The sequence below is a fragment of the Solanum stenotomum genome, chromosome 3, assembly GCF_019186545.1.
Source record: "Solanum stenotomum isolate F172 chromosome 3, ASM1918654v1, whole genome shotgun sequence".
In the NCBI taxonomy this organism is placed as follows: Eukaryota; Viridiplantae; Streptophyta; class Magnoliopsida; order Solanales; family Solanaceae; genus Solanum; species Solanum stenotomum.
In genome coordinates, this window is record NC_064284.1 from 19,639,744 (window position 1) to 19,667,112 (window position 27,369).

Sequence of the window (27,369 nt, forward strand, 5' to 3'; positions counted from 1 at the left end):
ATGAGTTGACCCCAGATTCCAAATGAACAAATTCAAACTTGAAAAAGATGTTAGGATTAGCTGCTTCAAGGGATCTTTTATCCTGGCCGGAGGACAACTTACCAAACGTATAGCATTCCCTCACGCTTGGCGCCAATGAGGTTTTTATTTGTCTCGACGACAAGTCGTGCCTGCAGTTGTTCATGCACATCTTAAGAAGCTCCCATGCTTCAAGATTGAAGTTTTCACCAGAAATCTCTGTAAAAAAAAAAAGAATGTTGTAACGAGATTGCATAGGTCCAACATAATCCTCCTTGTGTTAGAATTGAGAAATTCTATGGCTCGGGCTTCTTACTTCCCAAACGGATCCTCCGACATCTATATATGGATCCAACTATTAGGTTCGTGGGTTTGGAGCTCGTAAGTAAAGTACGGAACGAGCCTTGTCTACGAAGCAGAGCGACCTCATCTTGCTTGCTTCTGGCGAAGCTTCTGCTAAACGAACCACTGCTGACGAAGGGCCTATAAGGATGTTTTTCTAAAAAATAAAAGTTTGGTCTAGAATTTGAATTTTTAAAAGATCTCAAATAATGAGATTTGGCCCAAATACTTTTTTTCTTCTAGTATTTGAGAATTTAAGTTATTTGCAAAAAATATTTGTCAAATAATGACAAATTGTATAGACAAACACTATTTGCCAATTTTTCCCCCAAATTTTACTTGAAAAATCTATGGCCGAACGGAAAAAGAGGGGATAACTGATCTTCCACCTTAGTATTTTCAATTTTTGTAAAGTGGGACAAAACTGGAACAAGAAAATTACACATTTATATATGTACCAAACAACCAGAAAGAAATAAACAATCAGTAAGCCTATTTCAATTACTAGTGGTTGCACAGTTGCACTTCAATGGTCTATGGCCCAACACAATTAACAAGGAACTAACAACAACCAATTCTTATTTCCTTTGCTTACTTTTATTTGTTCATAATTTCAAAAATATATTTTTATGTTTATTAGTAATTTTTTAACATATCAGAAAAAAATAATTACTCTCTCCGTCCCATTTTATGTGGCAACATTTGATCGGGCACGGAGTTTAAGAAATAAATGAAGACTTTGAAATGTTTACCAAATTGCCCTTTAAAAAGTAGACTTTTTTTTCTCTCTCCTCATAAATGTATTGGAGTATTATTTTAAGATTAAGTGGGACCAACAAGGATAAAAGAGGAATTGTACTTTTATAAACTTGCCATATAAGGAAATGTGACATTCTTTTTGGGACTGACCAAAAAGGAAATGTTGCCACATAAAATGGGACGGAGGGAGTACTATTTTTTTAATGTCTTACTCTTATCATTATTTTGATAAGTTGAAATATGACATGTAAAAATGAATCGAGGGAATAATTGACTAGACAATTTTATTTTTGAAAGAAAAAAATAGGAATGAGAATTTAGTATGGGCGTAAATGACGGGGCAGAACTCAAGTTTATGTTTTGCAATTTGCAGATTGCTAGTTAATTCCATGAACAAAAAAGTCAGAAAAGAAAATTCTAAATTGCCTAAATGCTCTGACAAATCACTCAGAGACTTGACTAGTTCCGTTAGTTTTTATTGACTATCGATCTTACTAATCACTATATTGTAAAATGATTCTACTTCTCTCTGTCCCTAATTACTTGATATATTGAGTTTATCATTTTACATCTATTAATTATGAAGTGGATGAATTGAAAATTTAAGATTTTCAAGAAATTCTACATTTTTCAAATTAATAAATTGAGGGTATAATAGAGAAGTTTTTTGTTCTTTCTTGATTTGTCAAAATGAACAAATAATTAAGGACAACTAAAAAAGGAAAAGTGGACAAGTAATTAGAGACAGAAAGAGTAGCTAGTTAAACAAAGTGCTTAGGATTTAGGAAAACATTGAATTGTCACAACTCACAACTAATCAGAAGCAATTAGTTAAACGTCAAAATTGTAATTGTGACATTGAACCACTGAACAGGTAACAGAATACCCAAACTTTCACTGGACAATTCAACACATATGACATATACAGTCAAAAGTAGGAGTCCGGAGCAAAAAAAATCGTGTTTTCAAAGCAAATAAACCAAAATGAAGTAGTCATAGTAAGTGAATTGTTTAATTTTTTACTAAGAGAGAGTTTGGATTAGCTTAAAAGTTTGTCAAATATTTTTTAAGTCAGTTTTTGACTTCTGAAAGTGTTTAGCAAATATAAAAATAACTTAAAATAAGTTAGGAAGTGTTTGACAAGGTTAAAAATAAGTTAAAAACCAAAAGTAGGTATCTCCTACTTTTTATTTCTTGACTTAAAAGTCATTTAAGTTTGACTTTTTATTTTTGACTTAAAAGCTACTTTTTTTAAGGCAATCAAAAATGCAATAATAACGTTCTTCCAATTTTACCTTTATTTATATAAAAGGAGATTTTTACATAATCCAGAAATTACTATAGAGCTAAAACTTGTTCAAGGTATTTATTAAGGCTAAATTAGTAAAAATACATCTTACTTTCTATGAATGAATAAGTTTTCTTAAGGGTGTACATAAACTAAAAGTACCACTTATTTAGAAATGGAGGAAGTACTATTTGTGTATATACATTAATCCTAAAACTAATATTCCCTCTGTTGCATTTTACTTGCTCATTCTAGTAAATCATGAGAGTTTTGTTACTTCTTTCTCATACAACCCTCATGAGTCTTTTGGTGTGAGGTATAAGATATAATAATTTCAGAATAAAATGTATGATTATTTTATCTTGTGTTTGATTGGAGATATTGTTTAGTCCTTGAATTATTTATCCCATCATTCAGATAATTAGTTTCAAGATAACTTGTTTCCAACCAAATGACCCTTTAGTATTAAATAACTATATAAAATATTAGTAGTTAAATTTAGCATTCTAAATATTATTATAAAGTTAATTTAGTAAAATATACATTTAATTAAAATTTTCTTAAGAGTTATGTTACATCAGAATGACCAAGTGATATGAAACGAAGGAAGGAAGGATTACTCTCCATCAGCCTATTAAAAGTTAAACGTGTGTCTTAAACCTTCGCACAATCAGTTGAAAGTTAAATCCTTTTTCACAAACATATCTTCTTCTTTTTCTATAGAAACCGAAAAGTGGACAAGTAGAGTGCAAGAAAATTCACTTTTCAACATCAAATAAGCCTAAATGTGTGGAATTTATATAACCAAGACGGCCACTGATGGCGGAGTCTTTTGACCACTAACTACTTTCTTCTCTAATTAATAAAATGTTAACATCGTCAATTGATCAAACAGTAATTCATACACATACTAGTACTAGTTCCTCAAATTGCATGAAAATCTGCCTCTATAAATAGCTATTTAAGTAGTTCTAAGCAAAAACAAAAAAAAAACATTAACTTGCAAGGCAATAGAGTTGATAAGCAAGTTAACAAGTTATCATAATGGCTTCATTACATAGCTTGAACACTTTAGCCATTGTTGCTTTCGCACTTGCTTTCTTGGTACAAGTCACTTTAGGTAAGTCATCTTTATTCTTAATGGATTTTAATTAATTTCATCGGTGTAATTTAATTTGTTATAACATGTTATGAATACGTAACCATATGCAGGGGACATTGCGTGCGAGAATTTGAATGAAGACTCTTGTGCATTTGCAATATCGAGCACGGGTAAGCGTTGTGTTTTAGAAAAACATCTTCGTAGGAGTGGTGAAGAGGTATATATATGCCGAACATCAGAAATTGAGGCTGATAAACTCAAGGATTGGATTGAAACTGACGAATGCATTGGGGGGTGTGGCGTCGATAGAAATGCCCTTGGCATTTCTTCTGACGCTCTGCTTGAGTCTCGCTTTACTAGCAAGCTCTGTTCCTCTGCTTGCTACAACAACTGCCCTAACATTATTGATCTCTACTTCAATCTTGCTGCTGGTGAAGGTATTTACTTATCATGCATCTATAATTTAAATGAGTTAATTATATATAACGTGATGTTTCTTTGATTGGGTATAGGTGTATATCTGCCCAAGTTATGTGCAGAGCAAAAGGGAAAAGGACGCCGTGAAATGGCTGAGATCAGAAGCTCAGGTTTTGTTGCACCAGCACCGGAATCAGAAGTGAAGCCCCTCAATTTCATGATTGCTCCGGCAATGCCTCCCTTCTAAATTCGATAAAGCTTATTACATTTAGCACTATAAGTATACAATGGCTTTTAGTTACTAGTATTGAAGTAAAATAAGGACTCTGGGTTGGCCCAGTTGATAGCATATATTTGTATCGTTGTGTGGTTTGTTAAATTTCAGTAGTATTTCACAAGGCAGGTGGAGAAATGCTTCAGAGATCTACAAATGCATTCACCCTGCTCGGCCTATTTCAATCTTTTATTATAATGGAGTATTGATAATGTTTATTAGCAATGGGGTACTTTATTGGTTTTTGTTTTTAGTTCCATTTGTGCAAAACTTGATCTTGTTGCTTCAAAACCGCTACCGAGAGCGAATGAAGTGAGTAAGCACAGAACAAGCTAATAAGTAGAAATTGTAGTAACGAGCTACTAAGGAATGACTGTGTTGTGAAGTTATGTCAAAATCCAAATGAACCTTTTGAAAAATAAACATTGTCCTTAATAAAAATGTTTGCTCAAGAATTACACCTCTGAATTGGGAAATCTTCGTTGCTCAGTTGGTTGGCTACTAAACTGGATTCGATTCTTCACCTTATAATCCTTTCCCATTTCCCGTACCCACAATTTTTGAAGAAAAAAAAAAACACATCCGGATTCCAAATGTTGGCATTGTCGTTTTATCAAACAGGTAGAGTGCATTTTAGCTCTTATACCCGTCCATCTCCCAAACAATTGAGACATCGCTGTATCCTGCAAAATCCTCAAAATCTCATTCGTAGAATAATTCAAAAAAAACTATGAAAAGTTGAAATGGAAGTGAACTCACTTGTTCCCCTCGCAAGTAGGGCAAACACATGGATTTACAAACACAGGATCATACAGGGGTGACCATTTTATTGTACCATTTGCCTTGCAAAGCTTACATTTATAAAATCCTTTTCCTCTACAATACAAACAAAGCTTCCCAAACTTTTCCTGCCACACAAAATCAAAGAAGATGAAAATCTGAAAATGGGATTTTTGAAAAATAGATATATTACCCTGCAATTATTTACCTTATTGATTAAGGCTTTACGGCGAAGGACTGAAGTGGTGAGTGCAGAGATAGAGATAGCTCCACCAAGAAGAACAATGGAGCCTGTTGCTAACGTGCGCAGGAGTGGCGGAATCATTTGGTCCCTTCGTTTCACCGGTGATAGTTTGATTTCACATGTAATCCCCTTTTTCCTACCTTACATAATAATAAAAAAAAAAACTTAAAAAGGATTATTTTTAACTCATACTGATGAACACTTTCTATTTTACTTTAGAATAGTTTGAATCTCCTTATTTTGAATGGGCGAAAATAGATATGTAAACTTTCATAAAATTAAAAAAGTATATATGTGTCTTATTGTGAAATACATTCGTCTTTTTTATATAATGTCACATAGGATATATATATTTACTTGTTCAACTTTATATAACTATTTAAAGGCCGCAATACATCTCCATCATCATTCTCCGCCGGGGCTGATTAATTAGGTTAAGGAAAATATGAGCAGCGTCCTTATCGACTGTATCGTCCACTTTTAAGTCAAAAGAAGATCAGGTGTGCGATAACTATACTAGCTTTGTGGCGTCTTTCATTAAATATAACTGAGACCAAGTTAAAAAATACAATTATATATTTATTAATTTATATTCTTTCTTAATTTAATACTATCAAAAATTGTCTTACGGTAAAGGTTTTACCCTGTGCTCCCGAAGTCATCCAAAATGGAACTCACTCTACTACTAAAATTCAAGATATTTCTTTTAAATACTAGAAAAAGAGTCAGTCTCTTCCTAAAGTGAATTCAAATTAGTGAATATAATTCATGCATACACATTGAGGGCATAGGACTCTTCTCAGTTGCTTTTTCCATGATTTTTCACTAATTCACTTGAGCAGAAAATACTGCAAATGGAGACAATGGCTCTAACATTGCAGCAAAACATTGCCATTAGCATGAACTTCAGATCGCCGCATCATCGCTCTGCAAAATCCACACACCCAACTTTCTCTTTTACAAATGAAAACACAAAAAACCAGAAACTTCATATGGAAAACCCAAAAAGCCGCCGCATCAGTCTGCAAAAATCAGGCCAAACCCAGCTGCTTTCAAATCAGAAAATCCCACCCAAAACTAAACTCGAAGCTCTTGAAACTGTCATTAGGAATTTAGAAGTCACTGTGAAAAATGGCACTGATATTTACGACCCACAAATCTTTGCTTCCCTTTTAGAAACATGCTTTCAATTGCAGGCAATTGATCATGGTATCCGTGTTCATAACCTCATTCCCGAGAAGCTTTTACGTAAAAACGTGGGTATTTCATCGAAGCTGATTAGACTTTACGCGTGCAGTGGACAAACTCAGAAGGCCCATCAACTGTTTGATAAAATGCCTAAGAGAAATACCTCAGCATTTCCTTGGAATTCGATTATATCGGGGTATGCTGAGAAGGGTTTGTTTGAAGATGCGTTAGCCATGTATTTTCAGATGGTGGAAGAGGGTGTAGAGCCTGATTGTTACACATTCCCACGTGCATTGAAAGCTTGTGGAGGTGTTGGGTTGATTCATGTAGGAGAGGAAGTTCATCGGCATGTGATTCGTCGTGGATTTAGAAGTAATGGGTTTATTCTAAATGCACTTGTTGATATGTATTCAAAATGTGGTGATATTGTTAAGGCTCAAAAGCTCTTTGATCAAATTGGGACAAAGGATTTGGTTTCTTGGAATTCAATGCTCATTGGATACATGAGGCATGAGCTCATAACTAAGGCGTTAAACCTGTTTCGTCTTATGATACGTGATGGAATAGAACCTGACTCTGTTTCTATATCAGCATTACTTGTGGCCAGAATACCTTTATCAATTGGGAAACAAATTCATGGATGGGTTCTTCGTCGAGGAACTAATCAAGAATTGTCCATTGTTAACTCATTGGTTGATTTCTATGCAGACCAAAAGAAGTTGAATCAAGTGAGATGGTTGTTTGAAAATATGCATGAACGGGATGTAGTGTCATGGAATTCAGTCATTTCAGCTCACTCTAAGCATCCTGAAGCCCTATTGTACTTTGAGAAGATGGTAAAATCTTGTGACCTACCGGACAGTGTCACATTTGTGTCTTTGTTGTCGGCATGTGCTCATTTAGGGAAACTAGAGGATGCAGAGAGGCTGTTTAGAATTATGCAAGAGAGGTATGATATTAGTCCAAGGATGGAGCATTATGGTTGTATGGTAAATCTATATGGGAGGTTAGGATTGATAGACAAAGCTTTTAATTTTGTAATGAAAAAAATGGAATTTGAAGCTGGACCAACAGTTTGGGGTGCATTGTTATATGCGTGCTACAGACATGGCAATGTTAAAATAGGAGAAGTAGCTGCGCAACATCTGTTCGAGTTGGAGCCAGATAATGACCATAATTTTGAGCTTTTGATGAAGATTTATAAGAATGCTGGTCTAATAGAGGATGTACAGAGAACAAAGCAAATGATGATAGAACGAGGATTGGATTCTCCGTTACCACATGAAAGACGTTGAAGCTTCTTAAAACGATATTTTGTCAATGATTTTACGGATACACCATACTCCCTACTGTATGTATTTCTTTACATTTGCACCACATTCTTTGGTTTTCTTAATTATTTATCTTCTTCAATGTGCTTATTTTCTTAAATTTAGTCAATGAAAAGTTAGCCAAAAATTTTACCATAATTCGACCCCAGTCATCCACAAGATTTAACAAGAGAATTAGATCTTGTTTAAGGTATTTGATGTGAGGATAGAACAGCAGAGCAGCTATGTAACTCTGAAGATAAAGGGAATATTTACAAGATTCATAAAATACTCTTCCCTGAAGATCAAATGCTATAGGTTTGTACACCTTATATATATTAATTTGCAGAAATCTAATTTTCCTCAGGTATTTTGGAATGACTAATTTGATAAGGAACTGTTAAAAAGACTTGAATCGAAATTTCTGTTTCAATGAATGTAAGTTGATTCAGGTGAGACCTGTTTAACCATAAGAACTCGTCTTCTTCGACCAATCCAAGTTGTCTTCCATGGAGCATCACCTGAAACTACTATATAACCTGCATTTGTATACAATTTTCGAGCACCAAAATCATCCTCATATGCCCTTAGGACTAGATATTCCAAACTCCAAAATCTTGCAAGAACATCACAGGCCTTAAGCAAAGCAGTTGCAACTTTCCGCCTCCTGCAGTTAATCAACATTTTAATGTGTCATATCCAAATACCATTTGAACGTAAAAGGCAGACATAACTCATCTGTATATTATTTAACATAGGATCACCATCTATGTTTGCAAGTGATATATGACGAATAATGTTTTATGAAAGAACTTCATTTCCTGAATCATCTTGCTAGTGTTTGGTTGAAAAGGTCTGATAGTGGAATGGAATCTTCTGTTCAGTGACTATTATTATGAAGTAGCAGTAGAGAGATTATGTCATTAAAGGACTTGAATCTTGAATGATGTTAGTTATATTTCCCAGATCTGTTTAAGATGTTCCATTGATAATTCAAGACATTTTTAACAGCTGGAAACAATGAACATAAACAAATGATTGTATAACAAAAAGTATTTTGTGCCATGTCAAAGAAAGCATCAATTCACTTTAATGGACAAGTATTAAATCTTGGACCTGAAGTTGTTCAATACAGCGATCCCAGAAATATAGATATATTCTGTTGCTCCCGGAAGAAACTGAAGAACATCAGTATCTCTATACACTGTAGCATCAACGACTCCTACAAGATCTTGTTCTACCTCAGGAGTGTCAGTTGAGGCCTCCGCAACTAAACATGCATACCTGTTTAGTCAAGAATTTCAGAAAGTTGAACTGAACTTGATGACTATTTTCATTTTTAGAACAAGAACAACACTGATCTAGTTGGAGTAGTGTAACTATAGGTTGGTTATCTATTCGAAATTTTGTAAAAACATTGAATTAGTTTGAGCTTGATTAGAAATGAAGGAAACCATCAGAACTCAAATATAGTCCATTTGCAATAATCTAATTTGTTTAGACCATCTTTCAGGATACTATATTGTACATATAAGACTAGAGTTCATCAAGACAAATTCAGAATCACCATAGCAGAGAATGAAGTTTATGTTATTATTTTCGCCTACAAATATTAAACAATGCACTTAGATTTTATTTTTTGGGACTGAAGCGTAGTTTAATACACCTAGATTTTCTTAACAGCAAGGTTCGACCTCGTTCCTAAGTTTTGATTTTTACCTGTCTGGTGGAGAATTCTTCAGTCTGTAAAGTAGTCCCGAAAGTACTTCAGCCTACAGAATCATAATTCTTACTTTATTATGTTGATAAAAATAACACTAATACATGAACAATAACAGATAGAACAGTGCTGGTGGGATTATAGAATAACAGATAGAAAATACAGCCAAATTCAGTTCCTAAATAACAGAGATATGAAACTGAAAACAAATATATGATCTTCATTCTTCTTCTCATTTTCTAATTGCATGCCCCCATCTGTTTTCTAGAAAGATCATCATCAACAACAACAAATCCAGTATAGTTCCAAATGTGGGTCTGAGAAGGGTAGAGTGTACGTAAATCTTACTACTAGAAAGACTGTTTCCAAAAGACTCTCCGATCATAGCAGCTAACACAAGAGGGGCAACAACCATAACAAACTAATGTGATAACTAAAGCACAATGAATAACGAGGAATAACAAAGGTCCTAAGATAAGCCAGCTACGAGACAAATGCTACTACCAGTGGTACAAAATAAGAATCGAGAAACAGATACAATGCATCAATCTATCCTGCTGGGAAGTGAGACAATGCTCAACTACCTACTATCCTAATCCGCAACCTCCATATGTACAAAATAATGCAGAAAACAGTACAAACAGAGTTCAAACACACAGAAAAATCAAGAATGGGTTATTGGGAAGAACAAATTCTTGAAAAACAAAAACAGCTAGAAAAATGAAGAACCTGAAAGAATTGAAAGAATAAATCATTGAAGATAAGAAGAGGTTCATAAAAGGCTTCAGCTTGAACAGCAGCAACATTCCTCATTTCTTGTTCAGTCTCAATCATCCTTCTCACTTTCCATCCATTTTCATTCACAAAACATCCCACTTCATTTTCTCCTCTTTGTTTTCCCTCCGAATTGATTAACCCCACTTCTAATTCCCTCGTTGTTGTTGATGAAACTGGAAATGAACTGCTGCAACATTGTGGCATCTGCAATCTTTTTTTCCAATTACGAATTCCTTTGCCTTTGTCTCTGTTAATTGAAATACATTGTAGGCCTCTGCATTTCCAAGAAACATCTTTCTTCAATCTTGTTTGAAAATGCGGTTGCCATTGACATTGTGCCATTTTTTTTCACCTTCCGCTCACTGATTTCTCATCACTGTCAAAAGAGAAAAAGAAGAAAAACTTTTCTTTCTTTTTTGTAAATTGTGATTTTTTGTGGTTGATTGATACTCTTCTTATTCTCTTTTGTCTTGTTTCACATACTTCATAATTTTATTTTATTTTTGAGTCAGAAATGTTACATAATGAGCATTATAATATGATAATTGATAGCAATAACAATAATAATATACTTAGTCTAATATTAGAAATTTGGAGAATTTAGTGTGTACAACAGATTTTATGTAGAGAAATTGTTTCTCATATACCATTGGTTATATTTTTATTGATAGATGTTAGATAAATTGGATTAAAACTGAAATGATTATAATTTTAATTAACCAAATAAATATAAATAAATTTCTAGTTTTAATCTTGAAGAAATTTTTTTGTTAAATTCTTCCATTCTCCGTTAAGTACCATCCAACTTCTATCTTTAAACGTTTTGGCTTTTACTATGAAAAATAAAAAAGGATGAGAATTAAATGACAATTTTTAATTTTATTTTTTTACACCTAAAAGTTCCACTTTTATAAATCTGAAAATGATTTTATTCTAATCAATTTATTTTATACTGAACCATAAAAGATAATTTCCAGGTAAGTTTTGTGGCTATAGATCCACTAGTGGATTCTGTTCATAACGACAAAATACAAGAACATTTTTGAATGGTTCTAAACTCGTGACGTTTGTACCTTAAATTCATGTCTTGGATAATATTTAGACTAACACGTGTCCACTCTTTGGTGCTGGATATTGTGTTCTATCTAGGACCCATTGGGCCATAGATTTTGGTAGCACTTTGAGGCATTTTGGCATTTGGTTATAAAATTTAGGGAAAAGAGTAAAAATATCCCTCTAACTTTGTTTTTTTGTTTTATTGATTTACTGTGTGAAAGGAAAAAAAGGAGAAGAAGAATAGGATGAAGGATTTTCCCTGTGTATTCTCTGTACAAAATGTGTTTAAATAATACAATGAAAATCTACTTCTAACAAACTTTTACAACTGTCCTATGCTAATTGGCTAATCTGTAACAAACATGTAATTACAATTTTCATAAAAACAAAATAAGGAAAACTAATATTTACAAATTAATATTATGGAACCTTCTGGATGGAAGAGCAAATGATGATCACGTGTCTCATTTAAATCAAAGTTTCTTTCCAATTTTACACTTCACCTTCTCTTTTCTAGTGACTGAATCTTCCGGCGGGTCGTGTTCTTATGATATTCCAACATCCCCCCTCAAATTGGAGGGGGAGAAACGAACACCCAATTTGTCCAAGGGAAGACGATGAGAGGAACCAGGTAAAGGTTTCGTAAAAAGGTCGGCAATTTGTGAAGAGGAAGGAAGAAAAGAGAGGGAAATGAGTCATGTGAGATACTGTTGCCGGACAAAATGGTAATCCAAATCAACATGCTTGGTCCGTTCATGAAAGATTGGATTTTTAGCAATGTGAATTGCAGCCTGACTGTCGGAATGAAGGGAAATGGGTAGAGTAGGAGGAAGAGAGAGATCAGAGAAGAGTCGGACAAGCCAAGTCAATTCTGCAACAACACGCCGCATGGATCTGTACTCTGCCTCTGCAGAGGAAAGTGAAATAGAAGTTTGTTACTTCAATTTCCAAAAAATAGGACTACCCCCAAGACTGATGTAGAAATCACTCACTGACCGGTGAGAGTCGGGGCATGTAGCCCAATCAGAGTCGCAAAAAGTCAGCAAAGTGAAAGATGGGGAAGAATTGAGAAAAAATCCTAAGCCTGGATCGGAAAGGAGATAACGCAGAACATGATGGGCAGCTGAAAGATGTGCCTGGTGAGGTTGTTACATATATTGGCTAAGGTGTTGGACGGAAAAAGAAATATCAGGTCTAGTGTGAGTAAAAAAATTCAGTTGTCCAATCAAACGGCGATAAACAGTGGCATCTGGAAGAGGAGAACCCATATTGGCCTGTAGCTTGTGAGTGGGATCTAAGGGTGAAGGAGTAGGTTTGAGGCCAAGACAATTGTATTCCGACAAAAGCTCTAGTACAGACTTACGTTGATTGAGTATCAAACCATGACGCTCCCTGATGACCTCAATACCCAAAAATAATGCAAGTCCCCTAATTACTTGATTTTAAATTCAGAATCCAAAAAACAATTTGAGGGCATCTAATTCTGCTTTGTCGTTGCCAGTAAGGAGAATGTCATCCACGTAGACAGCTAAAAATGAAACAGAAGAATCGTGGCATTTTTAGAACAGGGAATAATCGTTTAAAGAATGAGTAAAACCCTTGAATTTGAGTGTTGCTATCAAACGAGCATACCATTGTCTCGAAGCTTGCTTCAAGACGTAAAGAGACTTCTTCAGTTGACAAACTTTAGTAGGATCAGTGACTTCCAAACCTACTGGAAACTTCATATAAACTTCCTCATCTAATTCACCATGAAGAAAAACGTTGTTAATGTCTAATTGGTATAAACCCCGACCCTTCTTAATTGCAATAGCAAGCACACAACGTATAGTAGTAATCTTCACAATAGGACTAAAGGTCTCGGTAAAATCAACCCCTTCTTTTTAAATGTCGCCTCGAACAACCAAATGAGCCTTAAGTCGTTCAACACTACCTGATGAGTTCAATTTAACTTTGTAAACCGATTTTGTAGGTAAGGCTTTCTTACCAGCAGGCAATGAAACCACTTCCCAAGTGTCATTAGTGATCAAAGCATCAAGTTCTTTAGTCATAGCATATCTCCTACTTGGGTATAAACTAGCTTGGGAAAAAGAAGTAGACTCTGTGACATGGGATAAAGAGGTGATGTAATCTTGATTGGATTGAGACAAGGCGGAAAAAGCAAAATGAGAAACATGAGTAGGAGAAGAAAAGCAAATACATAAACATTAGAGAGATAAACACTATTGCAAACGTAATCCTCTAGGTAAGCAGGAGTTTTGACAGACCTAGTGGACTTCCCGAGAACAAAAAGATTTGGAGGAGAAACTGAAAGTGGAGAAGAAGGAATATGAGATTCAGGTGGAAGATCATGGATGTTAGGAGCACTAGAAAAGTTAGGATCAATAGGATGTGAATGATTGGTAGGAAAAACATAGTCATAGGATGCAGAAGTAGTAGGAGTATCAAGAGGAAAAATGGAAACAAGAGGTTGAATTGTGGCAAAAGGTTATATATCTTCAAAGAACTTAACATTTCTGAAACAAAATGCTTCTGAGAATGCAAAGACATCAACTTGTATCCTTTCTTGCCAAAAGGATACCCAAGAAAGAGACAAGGTTCAGCCCTGGGTGCTAACTTAGATCTACCTTGCGTAGCAGTAGAAACAAGCAAAAACAAGACATCTGAAACATTTCAAATGAGAGTATGTAAGAGGATGCTGAAACAGTTTTTCATAAGGAGTCTTGAAAGAAAATAATTTAGTAGGACATCTGTTAATGAGATAAGTTGCAGTCATAAGAGCATCACCCCAAAATTTATGAGGAAGATGAGATTAAAACAAAAGAGCCCTACATACTTCTAATAAATGTTTGTGTTTTCTTTCAACAACATCATTTTGTTGTGGTGTGGCTACATAAGAGGTTTGATGGATTATCCCTTGAGAAGATAGAAATTTAGAATTCTCTTGACTGGACCCCAATTCCCAAGCATTATCTGATCTAATGATTTTAACCTTTTTGTTGAATTGTCTCTCAATCATAGCAAGAAAAGATTTGAGCATAGGAAAATCATTGCTTTTAGTGGAAAGTAAAAATGTCCAGGTACCCCTACTAAAATCATCTACAATGGTCAAAAAATACTTAAAATCATCATAAGTAGGTGTTTGAAAAGGCCCCCAAGTATCAATATAAATTAAGTCAAAAATTTGTTTAAATGCAATGTGACTGCTAGGAAAAGGGAGTTTGTGTTGCTTCGCCAAGGGACAAACAAAACAAGGAACAGAGAATTTAGAACAAAGTGAAACTGAAATTTCATTAATGTGCTGGATATTTGAAAGGGGCATATGCCCTAATCTTACATGCCATAACTTGCTCTTAATATCAGAAAAAGAAATACAAGATAAAGTGGATGTAACATCCTTTGAGGAATGAAAACTAGAGCTAGCATTTGTAGAGGGAAGATCTAGAAGACTAGTCTTGGGAAGATAAAGACCATTCTGACTTTCACCAAGGAGCATTGGCCTCTTCATTGAAGGGCCCTGCATGAAACAATGAGAAGATATGAAAATTAACATATTAGAAAGTTGTTTGCATAATTTATGGGCAGACAAAAGATTGAAGTGAAAACTAGGTACAACAACACATTGTGAATAATAGATTAGGGGAAAACTGGACAGATCCTGAGTAAGAAACTTGGACAATCTGAGAATTAGGAAGATTGACATAAATAGGCTTAGACAAACGCTTGAAATAGAAGAAGAAATCCTTATTATAGCTCATGTGCTCTGTTGCACCTGAATCTATAATCCAAGTTTGTTTAGCGTTGCCCTTAGAATCAACATGTAAATTTAAGGAAAAAGGACTAGAGCATAGAGTTATACCAACACAATTAACAGAAGTTATGACCTCAGAATTGTTGGTGCCTTGATCACTATTTTTCACATGTTGAAGCATCTGCATCACCTGAGCTAACTGTTCTGCAGTGAGTAACTTTGCCTGATCAGTAGACACTGTATCACTCATGAAAGAATCTCCGAAAACATCATTAGAGGTCACTACATTTCCCTGAACAGAACTTTGAGAAGTCCTCTGCCTAGTGAATTTAAAATTTGTTGGAAACCCATACAACGTATAACATTTCTCAATAAGATCCCTCGTTTCTTACAATACTTGTATAAGAGAGGAGACTTCTTGTTCTCATAAGATCCTCTTTGTGCCCTAAAATCAGTAGAGAAAGACCTTTGTCCAACATTGGCTTGGTTAGCAACAACAAAAGAAGAAGATTCACCAGGGAATTTTGGTGTATTCTGAACCTCTCTTTGTTTTTCTTCCAGGATTAAGAGTGCATATGCATTTGAAATAGAGGGTAAAGGTGAAATCATCAAGATATTACCATATTACCTCTGGGAGCACAGTAAGAGTCATTGAGACCCATTAGAAACTGAACTAAACGCTCACCCTGCTTGGCTTTAATATTCTTCTCGTTTGCTCAACAGGTACAATCGCAAGGACAAAAGCTGAAGGCGTCCAAAGTATCCAACTCATCCCAGAGTCGTTTGATTTTGGTGTAGTAAACAGCAATATTAGATGGCCCTTGAACCAGGTCACTAAGTTCCTTTTGGAGCTGAAAGAGTTGTGGACCAGAACTCTGTCCAAACCTATCCTCCAATTCTGCCCAGATGTCTTTAGCAGTAGAGTAATAGATAACACTTTCAGAATTTTCTCGAGAGAGAATTCAATAACCAGGAGATTACCATGTTGTTAGATCTGGACCAAGCTCTGTGATGATCTGTTCCAGCTTCAGGTTCTTTGGTAGATCCATCAATAAACCCAGATTTGTTCTTCGCGGTTAAGGCTATCCACATGCCTCGTTTGCCATCAAATATTGTGTTCACCAACAAGGTACCTGGAGAATCAGAATGAGATATGAAGAAAGGGTGAGCCGGATTAATTAGCTCAATGGGAGGTGCATTAGCAGTTGGAAGAAGGCTTCGAGTCCTAGTAGTAGTAGGCGTTGGATTATCTTGATCACCCATGAGAAATTAGAAGAAAAATGTTGAGGGTTCATATCAGTAGAGTCTATGCTCTGATACCAAGAAAGGAAAAAAAAAAAACAAGAAGAAGAATAGGATGAAGGATTTTCCCTGTGTATTCTCTGTACAAAAATGTCTTTAAATAATACAATGAGAATCTACTTCTAACAAACTTCTACAACTGTCCTATGCTAATTGGCTAATTTGTAACAAACATGTAATTACAATTTTCATAAAAACAAAATAAGGAAAACTAATATTTACAAATTAATATTATGGAACCCTCTGGATGGAAGAGCAGATGATGATCATTGTCTCATTTAAATCAAAGTTTCTTTCCAGTTTTACTCTTCACCTTCTCTTTTCTGTTGACTGAATCTTCCAGCTGGTCGTGATCTTGTGATATTCCAACACTATGTCTTCATCGTTATAATGAAGTTATTCTCACCCCAGCTGTTATTAATTTTATCATATGTGCCCCTCAATTGGATGGAAAGTCCCAAATCAACTAAAATTACTCAATTTTAACCGGATCAGTACCACTTAATCATTAACTCATTTCTTTTACCCAAATCAACTTTGTTTTCCATCACCAGCACCCCACTTAAGCAACCACCAAAGCAACCACCCTCTCCGAGATCTCCTCCACCACTGTCGCCAAAACCACCACCTCTCCCACTACTCTACCTCCTCCAAGTCAGAAAGTTATTATTGTTTTGGTTCACTTGATCCAAGGGTCTTTCAGAAAATAGTTTCTCTACCTCGGAGAGATAGTGATAAAGATTATGTATACAGTATACATAGGAGAGTATGAAGATAACGGATAAGAAAAGATTAATAGGTAGTAACGAGCTTTTTGTGTTTGTTACTTTATTGCTTTACCATAAGTTGCCATGTTTCTCCACCTATTTTATTAGTTGTTTTGTTTCGCTTGAGCTGAGGGTCTTTCGGAAAATAGTTTCTCTACCTTGGAGAGATAGTGATAAAGATTGCATATACAATATACTCTGGCCTCTCTAAACCCCATTTTGTGGAATTTCACGAGATACCTGGCTATTGTTCTATTTCAAACTTTTATATTTTAGAAAGGAAAAAAACACACATCTATTTATGTCCCATTTTCACACAAATGGTGTTCGACACGTCTTCAAAGTACGTAACATCACATTTCAGCTTTCTATTTCTACTTTCAGTCCATGCACATAATTAACACGTCTTCAACCTAACTAACTAATTAAAAGCATAAAATACAAGTCTTAATCATATTATGGAGACATAAATTACAGTATTATTATGAGCAATTGCTACACGCAATTGAGTTACTCACTCTCATTTTCCTCCACAAATTAAGGTCTAAATAAACCAACATTACCATTTATTAAATTTTAAATAAATTATTATATATATGTTTCAACGAAAAATCTGGGATTAGAATGGACAGACTTTAATTTTCAATTTTAGTGCATTCAAACTATCAATAAGATATTTTGCGTGTTTGAGTTGAAGAAAAATAATAAAATTTGCATTTTGAATATGCATGTGCGGACCTTAATTAAAAAAATAAGCAAATAAAAGTGTTTCGTTAATTTGCCGACAATTTCTTTTCAAAATTTTAATCTTTTCTAATAATTTGATTAGTTTTTCGAATATAAAAGAAGGATTGACGTGGATTAGCACTTGATAACGAATATGGTAAGAGGTACTATATAATTATTATCCTTTCATTTTGATGGACGAGAGGAAAAATATTATTTGAAAGCGAATCCAAAACATTTAAAGTGGACGTAAACTTTATAACAAATTGACATTTGAACCATTAATTAGATTAATTTGGAAAAGTAGCGATAATTAAACAGACAGGATACCGCTGCACCATCAACTAATATTACAACCACACGCAAAGCTATATGATCATTGCATATATATATATATATATATATGCAAAATATTCACGAAAATATAATTAGTTTAAATTAGGGTGTATCGTGAATTAATGAACCACGCATTTACTGACTAGCACATTTTAAAGTTGAGGTGATTTCTAATACGAGTGAAGGGTCAAAAACACATTTAAACTATTTTTTTCGAGGTTGAATTTCATACATGAACTATTGGTAGTGTGAATTTCCTACCTGAACTATATCATTAATGGTTCGTGAAACACACCTTTGACTAATATTTGATGTTGTGTATAATATATTCTTTCTTTTATTTAAAACTTCTGCCATATGGAAAAACAATTTCATCGTAGAAAATTTTAAAAAAGTATTATTAGGTTAAAGTTAAAGTTAAAAGGTTAAAAATTATTAGTGTAAAATAATTTATTCTCCATCACATTTGGCATCTTCTTCTCCACCTTCTCAGTTGGGGTCTCGTCGTCTCAGCCGTGGAGTCGTATCTTCCTAACTTGTTTTCTTATGTAATTCTAATTTTGTCCATCATTAAATTAGAAGTTACATGTGAGTGTCTACACATTAGACCTCATACTTTATGAGGTGTTTTTTAGATCCATTAACTTTAACCCTTAAAAAAGTACTAGACTATTAATTTAATTTGAGTTAACCTTTCAACAATAGCAATCAACTTATAATTATTCTTAATACAACAAAGCGGTCAAAAGAAAATAAATTCCTATGAAGCCAAAAAATAATGATTTAATGACTATGAAAGGAACCGTATACGTGTTTCTGGGATTGTGACAACTAAAAACCGAGAGGGGAAAAGTCATAGCATATTTCAGGTTTAATAGTTGTAGACCAAAAGAAATTAGGAAAAACTATTTAATTAAATAAATATGTTAATCATATTTATTAATTTTCTTTATAGTTTGAAACAATTACATATTATCTGACTAATTAATTATTTTATATCAGAATTTAAGTCAAATACATCTAGATATATCCATTTTTGCTACCAGATACTCTAAAATAGAGAAAGGCAGTGCGAGAAGAAAATAGGCGAGCGAGATCCCCAGATACATGTGAATCACAGTACATACATGTATCTGGGATAGGCATGTAAGATTAAATACTTTCAGGATCTTGAACATGATAATCTTACATAGAGAATGTTAGAGGCACATACCTGATGCGGAAGACATCATCACAAAGAGAAGCGGAAGCGTTAGTCGTAAATTGGTTTCTACCTCCTTGCCTTAACTTTATGTTACCACAACCGTCAGCGATGGAATTAATGTAGAGAATATGTGGTAACCCTAATGGGTGAAGGGAGGACCAATTTATAGAGGTTATGACTTAATTTGGTACGTCCATCAAGTAACCAATGTACGGCCGAGATCTATTCCTTATTAAATATTATTTATGGTATTACTTTGATTCCAAGTAAACTTGGGCCATAAGTAAAAAATAATTAATAGTAAATAAATAATAATTCTTACCTTCTCCCACTTGGCCCAATGACCATATAACATTAATATTTAATAAACATTAGTTGCGTGTCTAATAAATCTCTTCTATAATGTCCATCATAAATACCACAATATAACAAACTACTAATGCGAGTTATGGCGGTTGTACATAAATTTTAAGCTACATACTTCCTTCCATATACTACAGCATTAGCAACTTATCATACTAGGTTCATAAGCTATAAAAACATATAACATTATGGTCCACAATAATGTCTCATAGAGACTTATCTTGTAATATCTCAAAACAATAATGTATACACCATTATGAGAAACAAGAAATTCATTAATGTATATCAAGAAACACATAATTTGAGCTCAGAGTGTAAAAACATCATAAATGTATCAATCATAAGTACAACCAAGACTCATTTGAACATGTTCTTTAAATGTCTTTAGTTATAAGCCTTTTGTTAACGGATCTGCAATCATGAGATCATTTCTAATATTCTCAAGTAACACTCTTTGTTTCTGAACTTCTTCCTTAACAGAAAAGTATTTAATTTCCATATGTTTGGCATATTTGGAGTACTTATTGTTCTTGGAGAAGAATACTGCTGCAGCATTATCACAATAAAATTTCAGCAGCTTGGTAATGGTGTCGACAACCCCAAGTCCTGAAATGAAGTTCCGCAGCCATAATGCATGAATCGTGGCTTCATAACATGCCACAAACTTTCTTTGCAGTTTCTTTTATTAATTCATTCCAGGATTACTTTGATATCTTCCTAGCAATGCGACCGCAAAACTAATATCCGATCTTGTGCAAGTTTGAACATACATCAAACTTCCAACAATAAAAGATGAAGGAATTGATTTCATTTCTTTTCGTTCTACATCATTCTTTGGGAATTGCATGAGATTAAATTTGTCCCATTTTTTTTTAATAGGAACTATTCTTAATTGTTCATGTTAAATCTCTCTAGAACTCTTTCGATATAACCTTTTTGAGACAGTCCCAATAATCCTTGTGATCTATCACGAAATATTTCTATCCCTCTCACATAGGATGCCTCACTCATATCTTTCATTTCAAAGTTCATAGAGAGAAAGTCTTTCATCTCACGCAATATGCCTAAATCATTAGCAGCAAGTAAAATGTCATCAACATACAGGACTAAAAATATAAACTTACTCCCACTAATCTTTTGGTATATGCACCGATCAACGGTAATTTCCTTAAATCCAAAAGATGTTATGGTATCATTAAACTTTATATACCATTGTCGTGAGGCTTGTTTGAGTCCATATATTGACTTCTTTAGTTTATACACCATCTGATCTTTTCCTTTAATTTCGAAACCCTCTGGTTGGTCCATATAAACATCCTCCTCGAGGTCTCCATTAAGAAAGACAATTTTCACATCCATTTGATATAACTCTAAATCATAATGAGCTACTAACGCCAAAACAATTCTTAATGAGTCTTTCTTTGAGACCGTGAAAAGGTCTCTTTATAATCAATGCCTCCTTTTTTGAGTGTATTCCTTGGCAACAAGTCTGGCTTTATATCGTTCAATATTACCATTAGAATCGCGTTTGGTCTTGAAGACCTATCTACATCCGATTCTTTTAGAACTTTCTGGTAATTGAACAAGATCCCAGACTTTGTTGTATTCCATGGATTTTGACTCTTCATTTATGGCATTAATCCATTTATCAGACTTAGTGCATTCTATTTCCTGTGAAGATAAAATCGGATCTTTATTAATTCCAATGTCAAAATCTGACTCTTGCAAATAAATCACATAATCATCTGAATTGGCTGATTTTCTTTCTCTTTGAGATTTTCTTAATGGCACTGTTTGTGATTCATTTGCGTCAAATATTTGTGAGTTAGTTCCTTCTTGAAGTGTTTCACCCTAATATTGTTCAACATTGTTAAAGTGCTTTTCAACAAGAGGAACAACATTTGTTATTGGTGCGGAAGTTGGTACATTTATGGGCAATGAAATATTTACCCTTACCTAATTAATTTCCACACTTTGTCGTTCAACACTCCCACTAACTTCACCATTCTCAATGAATTTTGCATTACCGGTTTCAACAATTCTCGAACTATGATTTGGACAGTAAAACCTATACCTTTTAGATTTCTCTGGATAACCAATAAAGTAACCCCTTACCATTCGAGAATCTAATTTCTTTTCATGTGAATTATAAACTCTAGCTTCCATTTGACAACCCTAAACATGCAGGTGTCTTAAACTAGGCTTCCTTCCCGTCCACAGTTAAAAAAGGGTCTTTGGAACTGCCTTACTAGGAATCCTGTTTAATAAATATACAATGATTTTAAGAGCATACATCCACAATGATTTGGGTAATGAGGAATTACTCATCATACTCCTAACCATATCCATAAGTGTTCGATTACGCCTTTCTGCAACACCATTTTGTTGAGGTGTTCCTGGCATAGTATACTGTGCACATATGCCATGTTCTTCAAGGAATTTTGCAAATGGACCTGGACATTGTCCTAATTCGTTATACTTTCCATAATATTCACCACCTCTATCTGACCTAATGATTTTCACTTTTCTATCTAATTGTCTTTCAACCTCATTAACGTACACTTTGAGAGTGTTCGCTGCTGGAGATTTTTCTTTCAACAAATAGATAAATCCATAACGTGAAAAATCATCGATAAAGGTGATAAAATATTTTTCTCCACCAAAATATGGAACATCAAAGGGTCCGCAAATATCAGTGTATATAATTTCAAGAAGTTGAGTGCTTCTTGTGGCACCTTTCTTGGTATGTTTGGTTTGCTTTCTTTTAATGCAATCCAAACATATATCAAGATCAGCATAATTCAAATTCGGAAGAATTTCATTCTTTACTAATCTTTTTAATTGTTCTTTGGATACATGACCCAAACATTTATGCCAAAAATAAGCAGAACTTTCATTTAGTGAACTACGTTTAATTTCAATAATTTGATGAATAGTAAGCAGGGATTTCAGAAAAATTATTATCGAGTTTCAATCTATATAAACCATCAATAAGAACACCAGAACCATAAAAAATAGTATTCTTATATAAATTGAAACATCCATGTCCAAACTTAAAATCAAATCCAGAAACATCAAGTCTTGAAAGGGAAATCAAATTCCTAGAAACTGAAGGAACATAAAGAGTCTGTAATAGATCAAGGTGATGTCCAGTCTCCAAGATCAATCGATAAGTCCCTATGCCTTCAATTTGAGCATTCATGCAATTTCCCATAAATACGAAATCCTTATTTGGATTTGTAGTTTGGATCGTAGTGAATCCCTTTCTTTTCAAATCAAGCTTTACATTTCAGGTAATCTTTTTGATAGTGTCCTTCCTTTTTACAGAAACGACATACATCAGCCTTGAGTTCCTTATGAGAATCATGTGGAACTTTAGCAGGTGCATTCTTTTTCTTAAACTTGTTGGCCTTCACTTTAAGTCCTTTATCAGCTCTTTGACCTATGAGGTTATTGGAATGACCTCCTTGTTTCTTAAGTCTTGACTCCTCTTGAGTAAGCATACTGGACAATTCACTAACATCTCACTTTTCCTTAATAGTGTTATAGTTAATTTGGAATGGTCCATACTCAAGAGGTAATGAGTTCAGAATGAACTGAACTAAGAAGGTGTCATCCACTTTCATCCTCAAGGTTCTAAGTCTTGCTGCAATGTTAGTCATCTCGATGATATGATTTTGCATACTACGTGACCCATCAAACTTCATAGTCGTGAGTTCAGCCATTAGTGTACCAGCGAGAGACTTATCAGCAGAACGAAAATGTTCTTCCACAAACTTCAGGTATTCCCTGGCACTTTCTGTTTGTGGAATAGTACTCTTAATGTTGTTAGCAACAGTCATTCGCATGAACATAAGACTTAATCTGTTAGAGCGTTCTCATGATTTATGAAAAGACTTCTCATCCTCACTACTCTTATCAATAATGGCAGTAGGTTTGTCATTCAGCAGAGCCAAGTCAAGATCCATTACACCTAAGTGGAACTGTACTCGTTCATGCCATTCAGAGAAGTTCAATCCATTGAACACAATAACAGACGAAGCATACAAATGCAAAGGAATAACTGCAAAATAGATATACATGCTCACAAATCAGAAAATAATGTGAATTCAGTAAAGCGATAAAAATATATCGTAATTCTCCTTTGGGTAGATATTACGACACATTATCATAATTTAAATGCCAATTTTATCTTTAATAGGTAATTGAATATTTTTAATCAAACATATACGACATCTTTGGATATACAATATATGTTTGACTATAAAGATTAATTTACCTCATAATTTTCACAATTCGTAGAATGATTGATTCACCTTTGGGTAAATTCTTAAGTTCTAGCAATAGTGAAAGTCAATTTATCTATTTACTTTCAATATAGGCATTTCATTAACTTTCATAGATAGATGACAATTTTATGAATGCACATTTTTCTTAACCATACTAGTTTGGCCACTTTGGTGACTAACAAACTATATAAATACAAATGCACACATAATATCATAAATTTTTGTGCATGTGAATAATTTTATACATTTTAGTTTGGCCACTTTGGTGACTAACAAACTATAGAAATATAATACATGAATCAAGTGATCATAAACATGTTATGTGTAGACGTTAATTTATCTAGTTAATTGGCCACTTTGGTGACTAACAAACTATATAAGTACAAATGCATACATAATATAATAAAATTTTGGGCCTATGACTAATTTTATACATTGTAGTTTGGCCACTTTGGTGACTAACAAACTATAAGAACATAATATATGCATCAAGTTGAAAAATCAAACACAGTTTCTCTTGGAATACTGAATATGCCAATAAATAATGAATTGTACTAATCCACATATGTCAAGTGATCACAAATATTATATGTGTAGACGTTAATTTCTCTAGTTTGGCCAATTTGGTGACTAACAAATTATATTGCACTAAATACACACATATTATTTATTGCTTAGTATAACGATCACTTTAATTTATTGCACAATCTAAAATAAAACATAATTATTACATTATGGGGTTGCAAACATCAATTATAAACTTTTCACGAGTGATGATAACCTAATTAACAAGCATTACTTGGTTAACCATTGACCCCTTATTCTTAATAAATCATAAGATAACTTTTAAAAATTTATTAGTAATGGCGCTTTAATATTTCAATATCCTCGCGTAAAAGTTTATTAGGACATCAATTATTGGCTAAGGAAAAAAGTTTCTCAATTCTCAGTTAAACATTACTTTGCATCAACATATTGATTGTAAGCACGAATTTAAAATTACTATTAGTCTTCCAAATATTATCAGTAATGGCGAAAAAATTTTAGACCATCCTCACTGAAAATTTTGGATCTATCGCTCATGCAATTTTTTTAAATATGCTTGTTTTATATACGAAGATTATCAGTTCAAACAATCCATGCTCTGATGCCATATGTAAGATTAAATACTTTCAGGATCTTGAACATGATAATCTTACATAGAGAATGTTAGAGGCACATACCTGATGCGGAAGACATCATCACAAAGAGAAGCGGAAGCGTTAGTCGTAAATTGGTTTCTACCTCCTTGTCCTAACTTTATGTTACCACAACCATCAGCGATGGAATTAATGTAGAGAATATGTGGTAACCCTAATGGATGGAGAGAGGACCAATTTATAGAGGTTATGACTTAATCTGGTACGTCCATCAAGTAACCAATGTACGGACGAGATATATTCCTTATTAAATATTATTTATGGTATTACTTTGATTCCAAGTAAACTTGGGCCATAAGTAAGAAATAATTAATAGTAAATAAATAATAATTCTTACAAGGCAAGCAAGAGAGAGATCATTGGAGAGCGAGAGAGAAGAGTGGAGAGCGAGATAGAAGAGAGGTGAGTGCGGGAGAGAGACAGATACATGCAAATTATCCACTTGATACAATGTATCCATGATACATGTATCTGGATGTATCTGAATGCACTAGATACATGTATCTGAAGTCCAAAATTTAATTAATTGATAAAATTCTTAATACTACAAACTAAGATGAATCTAAGTAATTAGATTCTAAACTAGTGAAAAATCTATATGTTAGCCAAGAAATTAATAGGAGTATAAGATAGGAAGTTCAAAATTTTCGTGCTTTAAGAAAGTTCAAAGAAATATATATAAATAACATACCTGAAATATTTGGACATAGAAAGATAATATGTTAAATATGTTTCAAATTAAATAGTTTTGTTACCCGTAACAAATACAATCGGCATGTTTAAATTCAAGCGAAATCAAAAAAGATTATTACAATAATTTCTTCTTATTTATCTAGGTTTTATTGAACATGATTATCCGATACTTATTTTATCCAAACCTCACCGTTTGGCGAAGAGGTAAACGACCCTTGAGATTGGTTGAAGTCAGTTTAAGGTTGATACTTGATAGGCTTTGAATATACAGCGTGGATGCTTATCCTACAATTCTTCCTCTAAAATTTTAGGTGAAAGAGGCCAAATTTGAATTTGGTCTTCACAAAAGAGCCTTTTTTTCCTTACACCTTCTAGTAATTTTCTTCCATCCTCGTAGCATGTTCCCTTTGGTCCAAATTGCTTCACAACTCCCATCCTATACGTGACCCCACCCCCTTGTCTAATCATGTCCGGCAACTTCTGACCTTCAATCACTGGCGGAATCAAAATTTTTATTAAAAAGATTCAAAATTTGAAAAATAAAATACATAAACTAATTGAAGGGGGTTCGACATATACTATAAGGGGGTTCGGATGAACCCTTGACCATAAGGTGGCTATGCCCCTGCCTCCAACGCATGAGGAAATGATTTCTTATGATCACTTATAAATTAAATATTTAAAAAATGATATTTTTTAATTTTTTATATATAAAATTAATAATCTCCTATAAAAATGATATAAAACTAAAAACAAATTTATAAAAGGAGTATAAAACTAAATCTTTCCTTTTAGTTCGAATCCATATCGCTATTAATTGACCATTGTTTGGATGTATTATGGAGGAAGAATAAGTCTAACCGAGTACTTAATATTCGTTAAGTTTGACTAATAAAATTTGTTAAATGACTATGAGCAACACGGTAGATTTAAATATATCAATTCCCCAAACGTGCATCATGATCTTTTAATATTCAGCATTATTCTCAAATAAATTTTGATGCTTGTGCTAAGTGTATCACTAAATAAAGAGATTACGTATAATTATGTAATTTATGTTTGTATCTTTAATAAAGAAACAATTTTAAATTTGAACATTTTTATTCAGTAAGTGGAAGTCGAATAGTTTTGAGGGGTCATCCTTTACCATTTCCAGTATATAAAATAATTTCTTTCTATTGTTTCTTCAATCATAATATCTTTGAGAGAGAAAAAATGGTTTAGATTGAATAACTGCCACCGCTTGAAGATTTTGGTATGATCGAAGGCATAATTCTTTTTGTTTTAATTTAAGTATCTTATAATTTTTTTTAAAATAACATTTTATTTTTTTTACGTGGTTTATTATTTTGATTTAGATGCAAATTTTAAAAAAGTAGATAAAAATTTTTAAAAAGGCATAATACATAAATATACCATTTAACTTGACTTTATTTCATATTTATGCCTTTTAATTTTGTATGT

General features: G+C 33.6%; 6 protein-coding genes across 7 annotated transcripts in view; 3 read left to right on the forward strand and 3 right to left on the reverse strand.

Moving 5' to 3' along the window:
• Positions 1–27,369, forward strand: part of LOC125858057 (heavy metal-associated isoprenylated plant protein 39) — a 273,143-nt gene that overhangs the window by 123,581 nt on the left and 122,193 nt on the right. The gene's annotated exons all lie outside the window — the stretch shown is intronic.
• LOC125858052 (uncharacterized) lies at positions 3,389–4,430 on the forward strand. Its single transcript, XM_049537727.1, has 3 exons — positions 3,389–3,527; positions 3,620–3,946; positions 4,022–4,430. Exons 1-3 carry the CDS (start codon positions 3,452–3,454, stop codon positions 4,171–4,173), a joined length of 555 nt encoding a protein of 184 aa, XP_049393684.1. The 5' UTR covers positions 3,389–3,451; the 3' UTR covers positions 4,174–4,430.
• On the reverse strand, positions 4,497–5,369 carry LOC125858058 (uncharacterized). Its single transcript, XM_049537734.1, has 3 exons — positions 5,189–5,369; positions 4,960–5,108; positions 4,497–4,883 (listed from the first exon to the last, which is right to left on the reverse strand). The coding sequence occupies exons 1-3, from the start codon at positions 5,303–5,305 to the stop codon at positions 4,841–4,843; spliced, it is 309 nt and encodes a 102-aa protein (XP_049393691.1). The 5' UTR covers positions 5,306–5,369; the 3' UTR covers positions 4,497–4,840.
• Positions 6,007–7,834, forward strand: LOC125858037 (pentatricopeptide repeat-containing protein At4g25270, chloroplastic). The gene has a single exon (XM_049537712.1). The coding sequence runs from the start codon at positions 6,079–6,081 to the stop codon at positions 7,705–7,707; it is 1,629 nt and encodes a 542-aa protein (XP_049393669.1). The 5' UTR covers positions 6,007–6,078; the 3' UTR covers positions 7,708–7,834.
• Positions 8,086–10,645, reverse strand: LOC125858045 (uncharacterized). The gene is made up of 4 exons (XM_049537718.1): positions 10,172–10,645; positions 9,442–9,494; positions 8,839–9,006; positions 8,086–8,389 (listed from the first exon to the last, which is right to left on the reverse strand). The coding sequence occupies exons 1-4, from the start codon at positions 10,559–10,561 to the stop codon at positions 8,152–8,154; spliced, it is 849 nt and encodes a 282-aa protein (XP_049393675.1). The 5' UTR covers positions 10,562–10,645; the 3' UTR covers positions 8,086–8,151.
• LOC125858059 (uncharacterized) overlaps positions 21,712–27,369 on the reverse strand; it is a 280,326-nt gene continuing 274,668 nt past the window's right edge. The window contains exon 3 of the mRNA XM_049537738.1: positions 21,712–21,722. The gene's annotated coding sequence lies outside the window, so the exon portion shown is untranslated. The remainder of the gene's footprint in view (positions 21,723–27,369) is intronic.